Consider the following 20,192-nt stretch of genomic DNA (forward strand, 5'->3'; position numbering starts at 1 on the left):
AAGCCCTTTAAAAGCCTGAAGGTGCTTATTGGAGTTTGGGGTCCTGTACTTGGCTAGACTGCCAAAACGTCTCTCACATGTGGTACCCCCATACTCAGGAGAAGTAGCAAAATGTATTTTGGGGAGTAATTCCACATATGCCCATGGCATGTGTGAGCAGTAAATCATTTAAGTGACAATTTTGTGTAAAAAAAAAAAACATTTGTTTGTCATTTTCCAAAAACTTGTGGTAAAAAAAAAAAAATTCTTCTATTGATTCAACATGCCTCTCAGCAAATAGTTTGGAGTGTCTACTTTCCAAAAAGGGGTCGTTTTGGGGGGTGGGGGTGTTTTATGCCCAGTTTTAGAAGTTTATGCCACACATCACTCACTCTTCTAACCACCTGAAGACCAAGCCTTTTCTGACACTTTTTGTTCACATGAAAAAAATCAGTCTTTTTTGCTAGAAAATTAATTTAAACCCCAAACATTATATATTTTTTTAAAGCAAACACCATAGGGAATAAAATGGTGGGTACTACAATTTTTTATGGCAAATAGTACTCTCGCAGCGATTTTTCAAACGCAATTTTTATTTAAAAATACACTTTTTTTACTTTTAATGCACAAAAACACAATATATTGGCCAATTATTTGGTAAAATATAAAAGATGATTTTATGCCGAGTAAATAGATACCAAACATGACATGCTTTAAAACTACAAATGCCCCGTGCATTGGTGACAATCTGCATACGTTTTTAATATCCATAGGCAATGTTTAAAAGCCTTTACAAGCTACCATTTTAGATTTACAGAGGTCTAGTGTTAGAATTACTGCACGGTGCATGGTGCAACTGCTGTTTCCATACTGGCACAGTGTCAACGCTCATGAACGCAGGTGCGTGCATGCACAGGTGGCAAGTGTACTTTTTTTTTTTTTAAGTTATTTTGATTTTTTTTATTATTTTTACACTGCCCTTTTAATTTTTTTTTGATCACTTTTAATGCTATCACAGGGAATGCAAATATCCCCTATAACTTCAATGGGCATTGTCATATATTCTTTTTTGAGAAATCTGGGGTCTATCAGACTCCAGATCTCTCCTCTGCCCTTACATTATCTAATCAAACCAAAATCGGTGTGATCAGATGCTTTCCCAATTTACAAATGGTGCTGTTTATATCCTGCGAAACTGAAGTGATGAAATGCTCGTAGCTTCCAAATTCTTAGGCTATAGAGATGATTGGCACCATTCTGGTCTCCAATCAGCTCTATGGTCAGCTGGCAGAAACACTGGCTGCATTCTCAGGTTCCCCCTATGGCTCGGGACTGCCCGAGAAGGCCATGGAAGGCAGCGGGGGAGGGGGGGGCTATTGTCTCCCGCTGCTTGTAAAAGCAATCCTGCAGTTAATTTGCCACTAGGATTGCTTTTACATGAAAGCTGATCGCCAGCTAAAACAGATGATACCAGGATGATGCCTGCAGCTGTAGGCATTATCCTGGTATAACCACTCAAAGTCCAGTGATGTACCAGTACGTCGCTGGTCCTTGTTAGGTATATATGCTACGTTCTTTTGGTTTTTATTTATGCAGCCTGTGGACTGAATGAAAAAAAGAGAAGAAATCTCTGCCAAAAAAAAGTGTGTGGTATGCCCACCATTAAAATATACCGCCCTGCATCCACCCACTTCTAATGGTGGGCACACATTAGTTCACACTTTGCCGCAAGCGCCAGTTCCAAGATTGAACAAATGTCTATCTAAATAGTGGCACACTTGAATAAAAATTGTCCACGTATAAGTGGTACCCCATATGGAAAAAGGATGACACCAAGTCCCAAACTAACTTGCCACTACTCCCCATGTAGTCTGGGCATCCGGGGGGCTCCACGTGACTATCTTTTCCCTCGTAAATACAAAACTTTTAAGTATAGCCTATTGCCCTCTCACAGGTCTTCTACATCTTGACCCCATATCTGGCACGCTTGTAGGGGAGAAATTGTTTGAATGCAAGGCGGCAGAAAAATTATTGAGGGACTCATCAACGCAGATGTTTTGCTGGGGAGTATAGACATCTGCAAATTTTTGGTTAAGGTGATTTGCGAGGGGCTGAATTTTGTGGAGCCGGTCAAATTCCGGGTTACCCCGAGGATGACAGAGTGCATTGTTGTTGAAATGCATAAAACACATTATACTCTCATATCTATGTGTCAAGGTCCTACCTTTTCCCAGAGGTTATGCTGCTCCATGTGCTGGCATCCATCTTGGATTTCTGCAGAGCATGGTGGGAGTCTTTTATGCCTTCAGGCCTCTGCGGTCCATCCCCCAGAGGGGTGTGGTTGATCACATATAAGCCTGTTGTCCGCACGTGCCCTTTGCATCCGTGTCTTGTATGTTCGTGTTGCAACAAGCTCTGTTTATACTCTCGTGGCTCTCCTGGAAACTGACTCGGCTTTTGACTAGACTATTCTCTGCGTTATCCCTTTATCTGACCTCCCGTTGCTGAACCCGGCTTGTGACCTGTTATTCTTGTCTACCGATCTGTACTGTCTGTCCCGTTGTTATCGACCCGGCCTGCCCGACTACGCTATTGTCTTTACTGCATTACTGCAGCTGGGGTGTCTCGGGGGCCGCGACCTGGTCCCTGGCTGCGTCAAGTCCATCCCCACCATCAGGGGCCCTGGTGAAGGGCAGCCTGGGACTTAGACTCCACGCCCTGAGGGACTCCGGTCTGTGGGTGGTGGTTGTCGTCAGTCGGTGCGTGACCCTGCCATTAGGCTTGCTTGTCCGTTCCACAGCTCCGGTCCTGACACTATGCCTGGCCATGGCAGCAGATAACACGGCATATGATGAATCGGGTCTGCAGACCAATACAACTGGAATTCATTTCTTTTAGTAATGCCCATGTTGAGGGTTAGGCCCCCAAAAAAAGTAAATTCGGAAACCATAATGGGTTTCCATGTGAATGGTCTGGCAAGGTTTGAATTTTGCTTGGCGGCGATAAATTGTTGTGCATATAAATTGCTTTGATCCACAATCAACGCATACAGATATTCCGTGAAAACCAGCTCCAAAAATCAAGGGGAGTAGTTAAATTTTCTATTTCCACCTGAATTCCGGGTTGGACAGTGAACGGGGGAAGTACAAGTGTTGCAAAATTTGTGGACTGCCAATCAGGATTTGCACGTCACCAAGTCATACTGCAGTGCTGGTATTATTATTATACAGGATTTATATAGCGCCAACAGTTTGCTCAGCGCTACAATATAATGGGAGACAATACAGCAACAATACAGTTCAATACAAGAGGGATAGGAGGGTCTAATCCTGAGAGCTTACAATCTAAGAAGCTGCATATGAGAGTCATCAAAATTTACCGGCAAGTGCTAACAGAGATACGGGCCTGATTCTGCGAACACTGCAGTTTTGTGTTTAATATATCAAGTGACAGTGACCTACTGACACGGCACTTGCTGGGGGATAGGGGGGGTAAGCGTAGGGGCTAAACGCAGGTGCTGGCAGGTGTTGGGGCTGATTTTTGAGGATGCTATACTAATGTGAATACTGGTATAGTGCTGATCTGATCAAAGATATTGACCCGTTCAGACACTATACTAGCAATGGAGATTTATTGTGTGTGAGCGTGTTGCTGGCAAGCAAGGGGTTAAATGTGATGACTGGTGTACTGACGGGCAATCTGACACCATCTGGGAGGGACGTGAAAACCACGGGAGCACAAATCACCTATATCCAGGTGAAACTCGAAAAATTTGAATATCGTGCAATAGTTAATTTATTTCAGTAATGCAACTTAAAAGGTGAAACTAATATATGAGATAGACTCATTACATGCAAAGCAAGATAGTTCAAGCCGTGATTTGTCATAATTGTGATGATTATGGCTTACAGCTCATGAAAATCCCAAATCCACAATCTCAGAAAATTAGAATATTGTGAAAAGGTGCAATATTCTAGGCTCAAAGTTTCCCACTCTAATCAGCTAATTAAGCCATAACACCTGCAAAGGGTTCCTGAGCCTTTAAATGGTCTCTCAGTCTGGTTCAGTAGGAATCACAATCATGGGAAAGACTGCTGGCCTGACAGTTGTGCAGAAAACTACCATTGTGTCAGGAATATACTTGCCAATAATGGTGGGACTCACCTGCCTTGTGGGCTGCAGTACCAGGGCTGGCCAGCGGGTGCTCTCAGCAATCAGAGACTCACCCCTGCAGTCAGCCAAACACCTGAAGCTGATTGCAGGGTTGTATTTAAGGAATGGCCAGACTCACAGTCAGGGCCTTGGTGTGTGTTTTTCCATGGGCCCCTGTATCTTGTATCCTGTGTTCCTGTTCCTGTTCCTGTTTCTGCCGGACTTGTTGCCGACCCTGCCTGATCCTGACCTCTGCTGACTTCTCCTGTTTGATCCCTGGCTTGTGACCCTGACCATTCTCTGCCTGACCCTCTGCACCGCGCTGCCCATGAGTTACTGAACCCAGCTTGTGACCCCAACCACTCTCCCGCCTGTTCCTGGTACTCCGTTTGCCTGTTTGCTACTGACCCGGCCTGCCTGATGACTCTTGCATTGTATGTATTGTTATCTGTGGGTGGTTTGGTTTGTTTGCACTGTGTTTATGTTTAGTTTTGCACTGCGTTTGTATTGTTAGTCTTAATAAATCATATTGTTTATACCATATCTGAAGCCTGCATTTCCCTGTGTCAGTCCACACACCTCTGGTCATACCTGGAGCCCTGACACATTGACACCTTCCATAAGGAGGGAAAGCCTCAAAAGGTAATTGCAAAAGAAGTTGGATGTTCCCAAAGTGCTGTATCAAAGCACATTAATAGAAAGTTATGTGGAAGGGAAAAGTGTGGAAGAAAAAGCTGCACAAGCAGCAGGGATGACCGCAGCCTGGAGAGGATTATCAGGAAAAAGCCATTCAAAAGTGTTGGGGACTTTCACAAGGAGTGGACTGAGGCTGGAGTCAGTGCATCAAGAGCCACCACACACAGACGGATCCTGGACATGGGCTTCAAATGTCGAATTCCTCTTGTCAAGCCACTCCTGAACAACAAACAACGTCAGAAGCGTCTTACCTGGGCTAAAGAAAAACAGACCTGGTCTGTTGCTCAGTGGTCCAAAGTCCTCTTTTCTGATGAGAGCAACTTTTGCATCTCATTTGGAAACCAAGGACCCAGAGTATGGAGGAAGAATGGAGAGGCACACACTGCAAGATGCTTGAGGTCCAGTGTGAAGTTTCCACAGTCTGTGTTGATTTGGGGAGCCATGTCATCTGCTGGTGTTGGTCCACTGTGCTTCATTAAGTCCTGGGTCAACGCAGCCATCTACCAGGAGATTTTGGAGCACTTCATGCTTCCTTCTGCAGACGAGCTTTCTGGGGATGCTGACTTCATTTTCCAGCAGGACTTGGCACCTGCCCACACTGCCAAAAGCACCAAAACCTGGTTCAATGACCGTGGGATTACTGTGCTTGACTGGCCAGCAAACTCGCCTGACCTGAACCCCATAGAGAATCTCTGGAGCATTGCCAAGAGAAAGATGAGAGACATGAGACTGAACAATGCAGAAGAGCTGAAGGCAGCTATTGAAGCATCCTGGTCTTCCATAACACCTCAGCAGTGCCACAGGCTGATAGCTTCCATGCAACGCCGTAGTGAGACAGTACTTGCTGCAAAAGGGGCCCAAACCAAGTACTGAGTACAAATGCATGCTTATACTTTTCAGAGGTCCGATATTGTTCTATGTACAATCCTTGTTTTATTGATTGCATGTAATATTCTAATTTTCTGAGATTGTGGATTTGGGGTTTTCATGAGCTGTAAGCCATAATTATCACAATTATGACAAATTACGGCTTGAACTATCTTGTTTTGCATGTAATGAGTCTATCTCATATATTAGTTTCACCTTTTAAGTTGCATTACTGAAATAAATGAACTTTTGTACGATATTCTAATTTCACCTGTATACATGTGATTTTGCTCACCTGTGCCGCCGTGTAGCAGTATTTCTGCTATAGGGCGGTCAGGAAGTGGTTACAGAAGTGGTTTGTGTTACGTCGCTGCGTTACTTTAACTGACAATTGCGCGATCATGCAACACTGCACCCAAATTAAATTTACGTCCTTTTTTTTCCCACAAATTGAGCTTTCTTTCGGTGGTATTTGATCGCCTGTGTGTTTTTTATTTTTTGCGCTATAAAAAAAAAGCCTGACAATTTTGAGAAAAAAAACAATATTTTGGACTTTTTGCTATAAAACATGTCCAGTAAAAAAATTTAAAAATCAAATTTTGTCATAAATTTCGGCAAAAATGTATTCTGCGACATGTCTTTGCTAAAAAAAATCCCAATACTTGTAAATTAATTGGTTTACGTGAAAGTTAGAGCGTTTACAAAAGGCGGGAAAGATACTGGGATTTTTTTTTATAATAATAATTGCGGCAATCAGCGACTTATGGCGGTGATCAGCGATTTATGACAGTGATTAGCGACTTATGGCGGTACTGCGGGACTGCGGCGGACATTTTGACACTGGGGGGGAACTGACTTGGGGTCACTGACATCCCAAGTGACACCAATACAGCGATCAGTGAAAAAAAAAACACTGACACTGTACTAATGGCACTGGGGAGGAAGGGGTTAACTTTTTTATTGAATGAAAGGGTTAACTGTGTAAGGGGAGTGTTTTACTAGTGGGCGGGGTGTGTGTACTGGGAACACACTGTCCCAGAAAGCTAATCTCTGCTCTCCGTGACAGTGTGTTAGGAGCTGACAGGGAGCAGAGGTGCAGTGTAATGACCCGCCGGGATCCGGTGATGGACACCCACTGCCACGATCGGCAGCGCAGGTAGGGCGGGCGTGCGCCCCCTACCTGTTTTGCTAGATGCCTTTTTTCTACGTGCTCTAGCACAGTGGTGCCGCCCTGCTGCAGTATATACACTGCGGCAGGGAGGCAAGTGGTTAAAATCGAAAACCCCTTTAAAAATAAAAGGGACCTAGCTATCTCTCTCCATATGGATGAATAAGGGGATGATAGAACTCCTACTTATTTCTAATAAAAAAATATGCTAAACAAAATTTTCACAAGTTTTTAAGTCAAAAAATAAAAAACACCAAAAATGTAAATCTATCTTCAATCCCATTGTCCAAAGATGCAGATCTTAGTCAATCATGTTGAACAACTCCTGTCAACCTGTTGACACGCTGAAAGAAAAAAATTCACAGACCCACCAATACGTCTGATCCGTTACCAATTTGCAGCAAATGACAGCTCCTATTCCCTTTTGCTAAATGTAAGCACAGGGGCGGGGTCTCTCGGGTGAAGTAATTCACAATGAACGAGGATCTGCATTGCTGGACAATGTGATCGTCAAGGGATTTACATTGTAGGACATTTCAGCTTTTGTATTCATTTTTTACAAGTATGTTTATTTACTTATTTTTTTTATTATGTACCCCTTACACATTCTCAAGGGGGTATCCAGTATCTAGGTCACCTGTATTTTTAAGGAGGGCTTCCAAATTCTTTTAAATCCCCTGCCCACAATCCCCCCCAACCACCAGGCAGGGGTTGTGGGAAACAGTCCCTTTATCTCATCAGCATGAGACAAGGTACTTTTCTGGGGGGTAACCCTTCCCCCTCTTCAGGGCATTAGATCTGGTATGGTTCAAGAAGTGGGTTCACCCTATCTTACCTGGCAAGCCATGTTGCATGCTCTGATAATGGTCTACTATAGATTTTGGGGGGTTCCTGCATGGACTTTGCATGGTGTTGTCAGGGACATGTTAGCCATGGCATAGCGGAGGCTCGTAGCTGCACGTGAATGCTCAGGCGCGGGACTGCAGGTGCTCATACTGTTGTGCATGGTCGTGCGCATATGCGCACATATATGCGCATGCATGGATGTACACGCACGGAAATGCGCATTGGCTAATTCTGGTGCCCACTGGCCTATAAAGGTGCATCAGCTGCTCTAGTGAATTGCTGTCTGATCTGCAGCTCCCCCTCCTATATTCCTGTGCCTGTTCCTGTGAGGGATTACCTGTGATTGACCCCAGCTTGTTTTTGGACTCCTCCTCTGCCTTCTGACTCTGCTTGATCTGCTCCCACCAACACTGACCCTGTGTCAAGGTCCTACCTTTCCTCAGAGCTTGTGCTGCTCCATGTGCTGGCATCCATCTTAGGTGTCTGCAAAGCATTGTGGGATCCTTTATGCTTTCAGCCCTCTGCGGCTCCTCCCCCAGGAGGTGGCGGCTTATCACATATAAGTCTGCTGTTTGTGGCTGTCCATTGCATTCGTGTCCTGTCTGTTGCACAACAGCAAGCTCCTGTTTAGCTACTCATTGCTTTCCTGGATACCGACTCGGCTTTGGCTAAGACTCCTCCTGGCTCCTGATCCCGGCTCTGGCGACGATTCTTCCTGGCTCCTGATCCCAGCTCTGGCGACGATTCTTCCTGGCTCCTGATCCCGGCTCTGGCGATGATTCTTCCTGGCTCTTGACCCCGGCTTTGGCTGCGATTTCCGCTGTTGGACTTGCATAGACTCTTGTCTTATTTTTATATTAATAAACCTACCTTTAATTGCACCTCCTTGTGTGTCTGTCTCCTTGCTCCCTGACACCCTGGCTTGGGACCCAACCAATCTTCTGCCTGTTGTTCATGCCTGATCCACTTATCTGTTACCGACCCAGCTTGTCTGACCCTGCATACAGTCTGCTACCAGCCTGCTCCACTGTCTGCCTGCTCTGCTGCCAGCCAGTCCAGCCACCCCATCTGCCAGCAAAGTGCCAGTAATTCCCGTACAAACTACAGGACTGACCAGGCACTCATACCCCGCCGTGCTCTTGTGGTATATATATATATACTGTATATTCTGTTCCTGACCGGCCTAAAGACAAATGACGGCAGTACAAATTATGTTATGGGTGGATGTCATATAACGTCCTCCACAGAATGCGCCTTGTGCTCGCCCCATGGGCCACACTGCAGCGTGATCTGTCCCTGCTGTTTCCACCAGACACAGCAGATGACCAATCAGTGCACTGGCCACGGCCAAGTGATTGCTGTAAACAATCATAGCAGATCACATGACAATAGTACACAATTATTATTATTAATTTACAGTATTTATATAGCGCCAAAGGGTTTGCTCAGCGCTGTACAATAGCAAGGGGGACAGAACATGAGACAAAATGGTAACAATACAATACACGAGGGGTTCGAGGGCCCTGCTCTTTCGAGCTTACAATCTAGGAGGGAGGGGAAAGTGGTACCGGAGGAAGTGGCTGTGGGGGATGGAGTGGTAGGAGAAGTGGAGGAGATCAGTTGTTAGGTGAGGGTGGGGTAGGCTTCCCTGAAGACATGGGTTTTCAGGGTGCGCCTGAAGGTGAGGAGGGTAGGTGACAGTCTGATGGATTGGGGTAGGGAGTTCCAGAGGATGGGGGAAGTCCTGGAGAAGTCCTGCAGTCGGGCGTGGGAGGAGGAGACCAGGGAGCTAGAGAGTAGGAGGTCCTGTGAGGAGCGAAGGGCATGGGTAGGGTGGTATTTGGGTATCAGGTCAGTTAGATAGTTTGGGGTGGCGTTGTGAATGGCTTTTTAGGTCAGAGTTAGTAATTTGAATTTGATGCGCTGGGCAATCGGGAGCCAGTGAAGGGATAGGCAGAGGGGGGTGGCAGATGTGGAGCGGTTGGTGAGGTGGATGAGTCTCGCCGCTGAGTTCAGGATAGACTGGAGAGGGGATAGCGTTTGTTTGGGTAGGCCAGTGAGAAGGGAGTTGCAGTAGTCCAGGCGTGAGATGATGAGGGAGTGTACGAGTTGTTTAGTAGTGTCTGGGGTGAGGAACAATACACAGTATTGTTTAAGAAGGAAGGGAGAAAGGGAAAAAAGGCACGATTGAGATTTCTTTGTAAAGTCACAAAACACGAACATTGGTGGAGGATGAGAGATGATTGGGGGGGGAGAGGTAGGTAGGATATAACAGGCCTGGTGGATCTAAGAACTCTCCTGGATAAACCTAGGTGGACCAAATAGTATATTAAAACTAGGAGTTATCTTCCCTTCTTTCTGTTCCTTTCTAAAGGGGAAAGAAAAGTGTCGTTAGGAAAAAAGAGTTTGGGGGTTCTTTAGAATGTACCTTCTTATATGTCCTCCTTCCTATGTCATGTTATGTTTTTATTTAATGTCTCCCTGTATAAGTATTTTTGATATGTAATGTATTTGAAATTAACAAAAAAAGTTAAACACAGAAAAAAAAAAGAATGTGGCCAGGGCATCAAGATTGCAATGAGCATTGGTCATGAATAGGTTAGGTACAACTATGAACAACTGATATTTTTACCATTTATGAAAGACATTACTAAAATGATTAGTCATCTAAAAATTTCCTAGAAAAATAAAAGTGTCAATATTCACAATTTTAGTTTCAGCAGCAAACCTGAATTTATTTTAGGTGATAATAAGTCCTCATAAGCGCCTCCATGAGATCTGTGTTCCTTAGGCTGTAGATCAGAGGATTCAGCAATGGGTTAATGAGGGCAGATATGACTGAAAACAGTTTGTTTAAAATGACCATATCGCTGGAAGATGGAACCAAGTAAATAAAAATTAAAGATCCATAAAAGATGAAGACCACTATGAGGTGTGATGTGAAGGTGGAGAATGCTTTCCTCTTTCCAGTCTTACTATGGATTCTAAGGATGGTAGTGAAAATATAGACATATGGAAGAAAGGTCAAAAGAAAAGCTACTAATCCAAAAGTTGCACATGATAAGAATTTGGCCACCATGTTTATGAAGGGGTCAGTACATGTAATCTGATATAAGTGTGGAAGGTCACAAAAGAAGTTGTGGATGGAAGTTGTTCTGCAGAAGGACAATCAGAGCAAAAATAAAGTATGGACCAAAGAGACAGAACATCCTACAACCCAGACCATGGAGGCCATATGAGTACAGACGCTCCAAGACATCATTAGTTTGTAATGTAGGGGGTGGCAGATGGCAATGTAGCGGTCGTAGGACATAGCTGAGAGTCAGAAGGATTCTGAGGAAGCAAAGCAGAGATAGAAAAAGACTTGGGCTATACAGGCAGGAATGGACATTTATTGGCTTTTTGTGACTGAGTCATAGAGCATCCTCGGTGTGGTCACTGATGAATAGGACATGTCCAGAGATGCCAAGTTGGTAAGAAAAAAATACATTGGGTTGTGCAGATGGTGGTCAGTGAGGACCAAGAAAAAAATAAGGTTTGTGATAAGAGTCATCAGATAGATCAGAAGGAAAGCCCAAAAAGTGCATTCATGGTCAGTGGATGGTCTGATAGACCTACGAGGGCAAAAGAGGAAATCTCTGTCTGATTCCTCATATTATTCCTTATTTTTTTGTCTGTTTACATGTATTACTATAGAGCAGAGTTATAATTATCGATTTAAACAATCACCATTCTGAGGAATTATTAAAAGGAGAACATGTATGGAGTACCTACACAATATTCTCAGGTTTACATGAACACATTTGTACCGGCTAATGATTTGTTCTTGTATAAAATGTTGGAAGTCCTGCAGGACCGTCTGCTGCTTTGTAAGAACACAAAACAGAAAATCTTGATAAAGGTCTCTATAGAATAAAATGTATAACACCTTTGTGACTTGGGAGTCTTTATTTATTTATAATTTGTTGTAGTTGTGAAAATGTAAACTGTGAATAAAATCCACTGACACTGTTTCATTTTTGTCAACTATTTTATTTATTGGCTAGTGGACAGAATGAACTAAAATACTTTACAAAGTACAACATTTTTCTTTGAAGATTCCATCATTTTGTAGTTGCATCTTCCAAGGGTTGCCAATGGAAAACTTCATTGGATCGCACAGTTTCTAATCTGTAAAGAAAGCTGCAATCTTTATGTTTGGTTGGGTAAAACTTGTCCGGGGTCACCTGGGTTTGGAAGCGATAACTACGGGCCAAAAAGCAGAAACTAAAGGCATAGTTATTCTGCATCCTAATAAACATTATCCTTTCATTCATAGATGTGTAAAAATTGGCCAGGGGCTGCACCAAGAGGCCTAAAAATGGGGACATGAGCAAAAAGTCGGAAATCTTTCTAAAAAAATGAATCCTGCAGCCAGTTTTTGGTGGGTTTTGGTGGGTATAGATTCTTCAGTAGAACCACAATTTTATGGCAGCAAAAACCAGCCAAAAGGCAAAGACGTCACAGTGTCTTCCTAAGAAAAACTATAGCTTTGGCCCTTTTTTAATTCCATGAGGAGTTTTTGACAAGAAAGGGGAGAAGGAGGATATGTTCCACATGGTGGCTATGATGATACTGGGCAGCACCATTACACAGGATTAAGCAGTGGAGTTAAAAAAAAGGAAGTGTTTCCGGTGTTTTCCCTGTGAAATGGAGCAGAAAAGTTCATTTCTAGAGATTTGCACTCTCGTAATTAGGAGGTAGAAGTGGAAGAGCCACCAAATGTTGCAGCCATACAAGGTTTACTGGCATCCCCCCCACCTCTGCAAGCCACCAAAAGGTTCATGCAGTGTGCATTCAACAATTTATTCTGTCCCTTTCCATGTTTGTTTGGAGAGGTGTTGGTAGTCCTGAATACCCTGTCAATGCAAGTATGGTCTAGCTAGAGACCCATTTGGCTTGAATTTTTATGATTTGTAAGATGGTGAATACCTTTGGAGAAACATGTTTCAATAGTACATAAATATAATTTAATTTTACAAAAATAATAAAAATAGTAAAATTAGCCATAATAAAAAATAGTGATTGTGTCTGGGTATCTGCTATGGTGCTGCAACTGGAGCAAGTTTCCACTGGATAGTATGGGAAGAGTTGGCTAAATTTGCATTCTGAGATTGGGAATGATGGAAGAAGCAGCACAGATCCAGAGAAGGGATGAAGGAGAAGCAGGAAGATCCTTGCACTGAAGGTCCTCAGGTTCAGCTACCTGAGAAGGAAGAGGGAGTGGCTGGCTCATGCTCTCAGAACTACGTTGAGCCAGGTGCTGCTCCAGACTGTGGGGTGGATCCAAACTTACAATCTAAGGCCCCTAACCCAAATCCATATATACACATACTAGGGCCAATTTAGACAGGAGGCAATTAACCCACCTGCATGTCTTCGGAGTGTGGGAGGAAACCCATGCAGGCTTCGGGAGAACTTGCAAACTCTGTGCAGGTAGTGCCATGGTTGGGATTTGAACCAACTATTGAAGTGCTGCTAGACGGAAGTGATAACCACTTAGCCACTCTGCTAAATGAACCCCTTTGTAAAACAAATCACTAAAAGCCTGTGTAAATAAAAAAATATTTAACTTTCAGTTCACCCCATTTAAATTTCAGGTAACTTTAAGTAATAAAAGGAACTTCTGAAGGCTTCCTTGAAATTTGCTAATCGTCAGGCAATAGAAAACAAAATACAAAATAGAAAATTCAGCAAGTGGTAAATGAGGTCAGTTACTCCCCTGAACTCAAAGTATGCAAAATGCAAAAGAGGTTATTAGACAAATTAGAAAATGGAAAATTAAAGGGTAAATGAGGACATATATGACCAAAAACATTTTTTTCTTACTAAACATATTGCTGGAGGTGGACACAAAGTAATTCAGTAAATTTGTATTTTCAGAAAAATAATGTAACCTTGGTACAGTAGCTTCCATGTATCACCCATGACAAGTGAATCAAGAGAGGGCAAAGTAATGGTGGGTATATAGGCCAAGGATGAAAGACCTTCCATGGCTGCATCTTCAGACGTTAAACTAAACTGTCAATGAATGCCTCTAACAAACTGTCACTGAAGACCAGAGACCTGGAACATCCAACAAAAGGTCTGGGGCATGTGCCTGGATGCAAGGGTTTACCAACACCACGGAGAGTCTGACCCACCCACAAAAATAAGACCAGGAATCTCTATAAGATTTTTATTTTCTAATTATTAACAATTTATTTTCTATGTTGCAATTTATTGCCAGTTAAAAGGAAAACATCTATGATCCCAAATCGGTGGAAATTCGCTCAGCTACAAAAAATTTCAGATAGAAAAACTTCACAATCCAGGAGGACAGTCTGTTCTGTTATATGTAGGGAGAAGTTACTTGTTCAGTCCAAATGTTCGAACCGAATTTTGATTGTCTGAAGGTTTGGTGAAGTGACAAACTAAATGGGAGTTCAGTTGGGCCAAACCCCCAACTGCAGCGGGAAGTAATACATTTAGCAGTAGGAAGGTGTCTCCTTTCTATTAGTGATACCGCTGCTAAATGAGACAGATTCCTGCTCAGGTTGGTTGTTGAAGCCGGCGGTCACCATACTATTGTACATTTCTCAATTTGTACAAATTATCTTAGCGGAGTTTTTATGAAACCGTATGCCAGGTCAAAGCCTTATACGTTTATAAAACATGCAAAAAATATTTTGGTAGGAAAATTAGTCAAAGAGTGAGGTTAACCAACACATCCTGAATCTGTAGAAAGATGACACTATAAAGATGAAGGTAACAAAGGCATGATTGGGATTATTCACAAGACACGAACATAGGTGGAGGATGAGAGATGATTCGGGGGGGGAGCGGTAGGTCGGATATAAAAGGCCTGGTGGATCAAAGGACTCTCCTGGATAAACCTAGGTGGGCCAAATAGTATTTTAAAACTAGGAGTTATCTTCCCTTCTTTCTGTTCCTTTTTAAAGGGGAATGAAACATGTTATTAGGAAAAGGAGTTTGGGGGTTCTTGGTAATGCACCTTCTTGTATGTCCTCTGTCCTGTGTCATGTCAAGTGTTTATTTAATGTTTCCCTGTATAACTATTTTTGATATAGTAATTTGAAATGACTAAATAAAGAAGTTAAGCACAAAAAAAAAAAAAAAAAACTATGATATAATTGGTATTGCTGAATCTTGGCTTCATTCTTCACATGACTGGGCCATTCATATTCCTGGCCAGGTTCTCTTTCGGAGAGATGGGGGAAATAGGAAAGGTGGTGGTGTCTTTCTCTATGTGAGAAGTGATCTCAGAGTGAGTGTGAAAGAGGACCTAGTTGATGGAGAGTGTGATGAGGCTGAAGTATTATGGGAAGAACTGCACATGGGGGTGCATACTACAGAGGTAATCATTGGAGTTTGTTATAAGCCTCCCAGTGTTAATGAGGAGGTGGAGACTCCGCTCCTTACACAGATCGAAAGGGCTGCAAGGACTGGGACAGTGATAATATTGGGGGACTTCAACTACCCAGAAATTGACTGGAGTAATGGTACTGTAGGAAAAGTTAAAGGGCAAAAATGATTAAACCTAAAACAGGACAATTTTATGGTACAATTCATAGAGGCCCCTACTAGAAATTATGCTCTGCTGGACCTGGTCATCTCAAACCATGCAGAGCTTATTAGGAATGTCCATATATAAGAGCATCTGGGCAGCAGTAACCATAACATGATTTCATTTATTGTTAGCTGTAAACAGCAAGCACATACGGGAAGAATAGAAAAGCTCAATTTTAAGAGAGCTAATTTTCCAAGGCTGAGAGCTGCTCTCCAAGACTTAGACTGGGAGGGAATATTGGCATCGATGAACACAACACAGAAATGGGAGTTCTTCAAAAAGACTGCATGTGAACACACTGCAAAATATATTCCCATGGGCAACAAGTTTAAAAGGCTAAAAATCAAACCTATGTGGCTTACGGCCAAAGTTACAAAAGCTATAGATAATAAGAAAAGAGCTTTTATTAAATAAAAAAATGAAGGAATGCTATCATCATTTAAACATCACAAAGAATATAACAGAAAATGCAAAAGGGAAATAAAGGCACAAAAATTAAAAACGAACGACAGATTGCAGCAGATAGCAGGATCAACCCCCAAAAATTCTTCCAATATATGAATAGTAGAAAGGTCCAGTCCGAGCATGTAGGCCCTTTACAGAATCATCTAGAGGGGGTGACTGGGGACAAAGAGAAGGCAAATGTATGAAATCCTTTCTTCAGCTCTGTGTATATAAAGGAACATGGGGGGGCTCTTGTCCATAATGGGCGTGGTACTGACACAGCCCCAGATGATCCACATTGGCTCACAATTGATATGATCCAGAAATATTTAGACAGAATAAAGGTGAATAAAGCACCTAGACTGGATGGCATACACCCACGGGGCCTTAAAGAATTGAGCTCTGTTATTTCACAGCCATTGTTTCTCATTTTTAGGGACTCTTTAAAGACTGGCATAGTACAACTGGATTGGCGTAAAGCCAATGTGGGGCCAATATTTAAGAAGGGGTCAAAATCTTTACCAAGTAATTACAGACCTGTTAGTGTAACTTCTATAGTTGGGAAGATACTGGAGAGTTTAATAAAAGACCACATAGATGAGTTCTTCCTGGAAAAAATATTTTAAGCAACAGACAGCATGGATTCATGAAAGACAGAAGTTGTCACACAAATCTGATTTCTTTTTATGAGGAGGTGAGCAAAACCTTGGACAGAGGGGTGGTGGTGGACGTGATATACTTGGACAGAGGGGTGGCTGTGGACGTGGTATACTTGGACAGAGCGGTGGCTGTGGATGTGGTATACTTGGATAGAAGGGTGGCAGTGGACGTGGTATACTTGGACAGAGGGGTGGCAGTGGACGTGGTATACTTGGACAGAGGGGTGGCTGTGGACGTGGTATACTTAGACAGAGGGGTGGCTGTGGACGTGGTATACTTGGGCAAAGGGGTTGCTGTGGACGTGGTATACTTGGACAGAAGGGTGGCGGTGGACGTGGTATTCTTGGACTTTGCAAAAGCATTTTACACAGTTCCCCACACACAGCTAATGTGTAAGGTAAAATCAACGGGCTGGAAAAATCCGAATGTAAATGGGTAGAAAACTGGCTAAAAGATCATATTCAGAGAGTAGTGGTTAATGATTCATACTCTGAATGGTCTGGGGTCATCAGTGGTGTACCCCAGGGTTCAGTGTTATTAGTGAGGTACCCCAGGGTTCAGTGTTGGGACCCTTACTTTTTAATATATTTAAACAACAAGCTGTGCTGTGGAATAACGTCCTTACAGGAAGTCTTCAACTTACAACCAAACCTCAGTGCTCTGTGTAATTGGGGGACTATGGGGCCAATGAGGTTTAATGTTGATAAATGTAAGGTTCTGCACTCGGGGGCTAAGAATATGCATGCATCATACATACTAGGGGGGGTACAACTGGGGGGGTCAATGGTGGAGAAAGATCCGTGGGGGGGGTCAATGGTAGAGAAGGATATGGAGGGGTTAATGGTGGAGAAGGATATGGGGGTTCTGGTAGATCACAAGCTTAGTAATGGCATGCAATGCCAAGCTGCGGGTTCTAAAGCGAGCAAAACCCTCTCTTGTATTAAAAGAGGTATAGACTCCAGAGAGAGAGATATAATACATAAGGGGGGATATGATCTCCATGTATAATATATAAGGGGGATATGATCTCCATGTATAATACATAAGGGGGGATATGATCTCCATGTATAATACACAAGGGGGATATGATCACCATGTATAACACATAAGGGGGGATATGATCTCCATGTATAATACATAAGGAGGATATGATGTCCATGTATAATACATAAGGGGGGATATGATCACCATGTATAATACATAAGGGGGGGATATGATCTCCATGTATAGTACATAGGGGGGATGTGATCTCCATGTATAATTCATAAGGGGGGATATGATCACCATGTATAATACATAAGGGGGGATATGATCCCCATGTATAATACATAAGGGGGGATATGATCTCCATGTATAATACATAAGGGGGGGGTATGATCACCATGTATAATACATAAGAAGGGATATGATCTCCACGTATAATACATAAGGCGGGATATGATCTCCATGTATAATACATAAGAGGGGATATGATCTCCATGTATAATACATAAGGGGGGATATGATCTCCATGTATAATACATAAGGGGGATATGATCTCCATGTATAATACATAAGGGGGGATATGATCACCATGTATAATACATAAGGGGGGATATGATCACCATGTATAATACATAAGGGGGATATGATCTCCATGTATAATACATAAGGGGGATATGATCTCCATGTATAATACATAAGGGGGGATATGATCTCCATGTATAATACATAAGGGGGGATATGATCTCCATGTGTAATACATAAGGGGGATATGATCTCCATGTATAATACATAAGGGAGGGGATATGATCTCCATGTATAATACATAAAGGGGGATTTGATCTCCATGTATAATACATAAGGGGGGAATATGATCTCCATGTATAATACATAAGGGGGGAATGATCTCCATGTATAACTACATCAGTGGTTCATATAGTGAACTCGGTGTAGAGCTATTCACCCTGAGGTCATTACAGAGGACAAGGGGGCACTTCAAACTTGGAAAGGTTTCTTCACAGTAAGAGCTGTGAGAATGTGGAATAGACTCCTTCAAGAGTTGGTTGTGGCCAGCTCAGTGGATTGCTGTAGGAAAGTCCTGGATTCTTTCTTGGATACACAGAATATAACTGGATGCAACATTTATAGGGAAAGTTGATCCAAGGAATATCCAATTGCCTCTTGGGGGACCAGGAAGGAATTTTTTCCCCTGTAGGAGCAAATTGGATCATGTTTTGCTGGGTTTTGTTGCCTTCCTCTGGACCAACTGTGGGTGTAGGATTATAACTTTTTTTTTTTAATGGTTGAACTGGATGGACTTTTGTCTTTTTCAGCCAGACTAACTATATAACTATGTAACTATGTGGCCAGGGCATCAAGATTGCAATGATCATTGGTCATTAAAAGGTTAGGTACAACTATGAACAACTGACATTTTTACCATTTATAAAAGACATTATTAAAATCTTTAGTCATCTAAAAATCTCTTAGAATAATAAAAGTGTCAATATTCACAATTTTAGTTTTAGCAGCAAACCTGAATTAATTTTAGGTGATAATAAGATCTCATAAGCGCCTCCATGAGATCTTTGTTCCTCAGGCTGTAGATCAGAGGATTCAGCAATGGGTTAATGAGGGCAGATATGACTGTAAATAGTTTATTTAAAATGAACATATTGGTGGAGGATGGAACCAAGTAAATAAAAATTGAAGAGCCATAAAAGATGGAGACCACAGTGAGGTGTGATGTGCAGGTGGAGAATGCTTTCCTCTTTCCAGTCTTGCTATGGATTCTGAGAATGGTACTAAAAATATAGACATATGGAAGAAAGGTCAAAAGAAAGACTCCTAATCCAAAAGTAGCACCTGCTAAGAATATGACCACCATGTTTATGAAGAGGTCAGTACATGTAATCTGATATAAGTGTGGAAGGTCACAAAAGAAGTTGTGGATGGAAGTTGTTCTGCAGAAGGACAACCTGAGCAAAAGTAAAGTATAAACCAACGAGACAGAACATCCTACAACCCAGACCATGGAGGCCATACAAGCACAGACCCTCCAAGACATCATTAGTTTGTAATGTAGGGGGTGGCAGATTGCAATGTAGCGGTCATAGGACATAGCTGAGAGCAAGAAAAGTCCTGAGCCAGCAAAGCAGACATGGAAAAAGACTTGGGCTGTACAGTCATGAATGGATATTGATTGTCTTTTTGTGACCAAGTCATAGAGCATCCTCGGTGCGGTCACTGATGAATAGGATATGTCCAGAAATGCCAAGTTGGCAAGAAAAAAATACATTGGGTTGTGCAGATGGTAGTCAGTGAGGACCAAGAAAAATATAAGAAGGTTTGTGATAAGAGTCATCAGATAGATCAGAAGGAAAAGCCCAAAAAGTGCATTCATGGTCAGTGGATGGTCTGATAGACCTACGAGGGTAAAAGAGGAAATCTCTGTCTGATTCCTCATATTATTCCTTTTGTCTGTCTGTTTACATGTATTAATATAGAGCAGAGATATAATTATCGATTTAAACAATCATCATTCTAAGGAATTATTAAAAGGAGAACATGTACGAAGTACCTACACAATATTCTCAGGTTTACATGAAGACATTTGTACCGGCTAATGATTTGTTCTTATATAAAATGTTGGAAGTCCTGCAGGACTGTCTGCTGCTTTGTAAGAACACAACAACAGAAAATCTCAATAAAGGTCTCTATAGAATAAATGTATAATACCTTTGTGACTTGAGAGTCTTTATTTATTTATAATTTGTTGTAGTTATGAAA

At 42.3% G+C, this 20,192-nt stretch overlaps 1 protein-coding gene across 1 annotated transcript; it reads right to left on the bottom strand.

Annotated features, from left to right (window-relative positions):
- Positions 1-18,927: 18,927 nt before the first annotated feature.
- LOC149474363 (olfactory receptor 1G1-like) lies at positions 18,928-19,869 on the bottom strand. The gene has a single exon (XM_089667237.1). It carries the CDS (start codon positions 19,867-19,869, stop codon positions 18,928-18,930), a length of 942 nt encoding a protein of 313 aa, XP_089523363.1.
- Between the last annotated feature and the right edge of the window lie 323 nt (positions 19,870-20,192).

The sequence above is a fragment of the Staurois parvus genome, unplaced genomic scaffold, assembly GCF_062004578.1.
Source record: "Staurois parvus isolate SC_StPar_1 unplaced genomic scaffold, SC_StPar_1.0 ptg000006l, whole genome shotgun sequence".
In the NCBI taxonomy this organism is placed as follows: Eukaryota; Metazoa; Chordata; class Amphibia; order Anura; family Ranidae; genus Staurois; species Staurois parvus.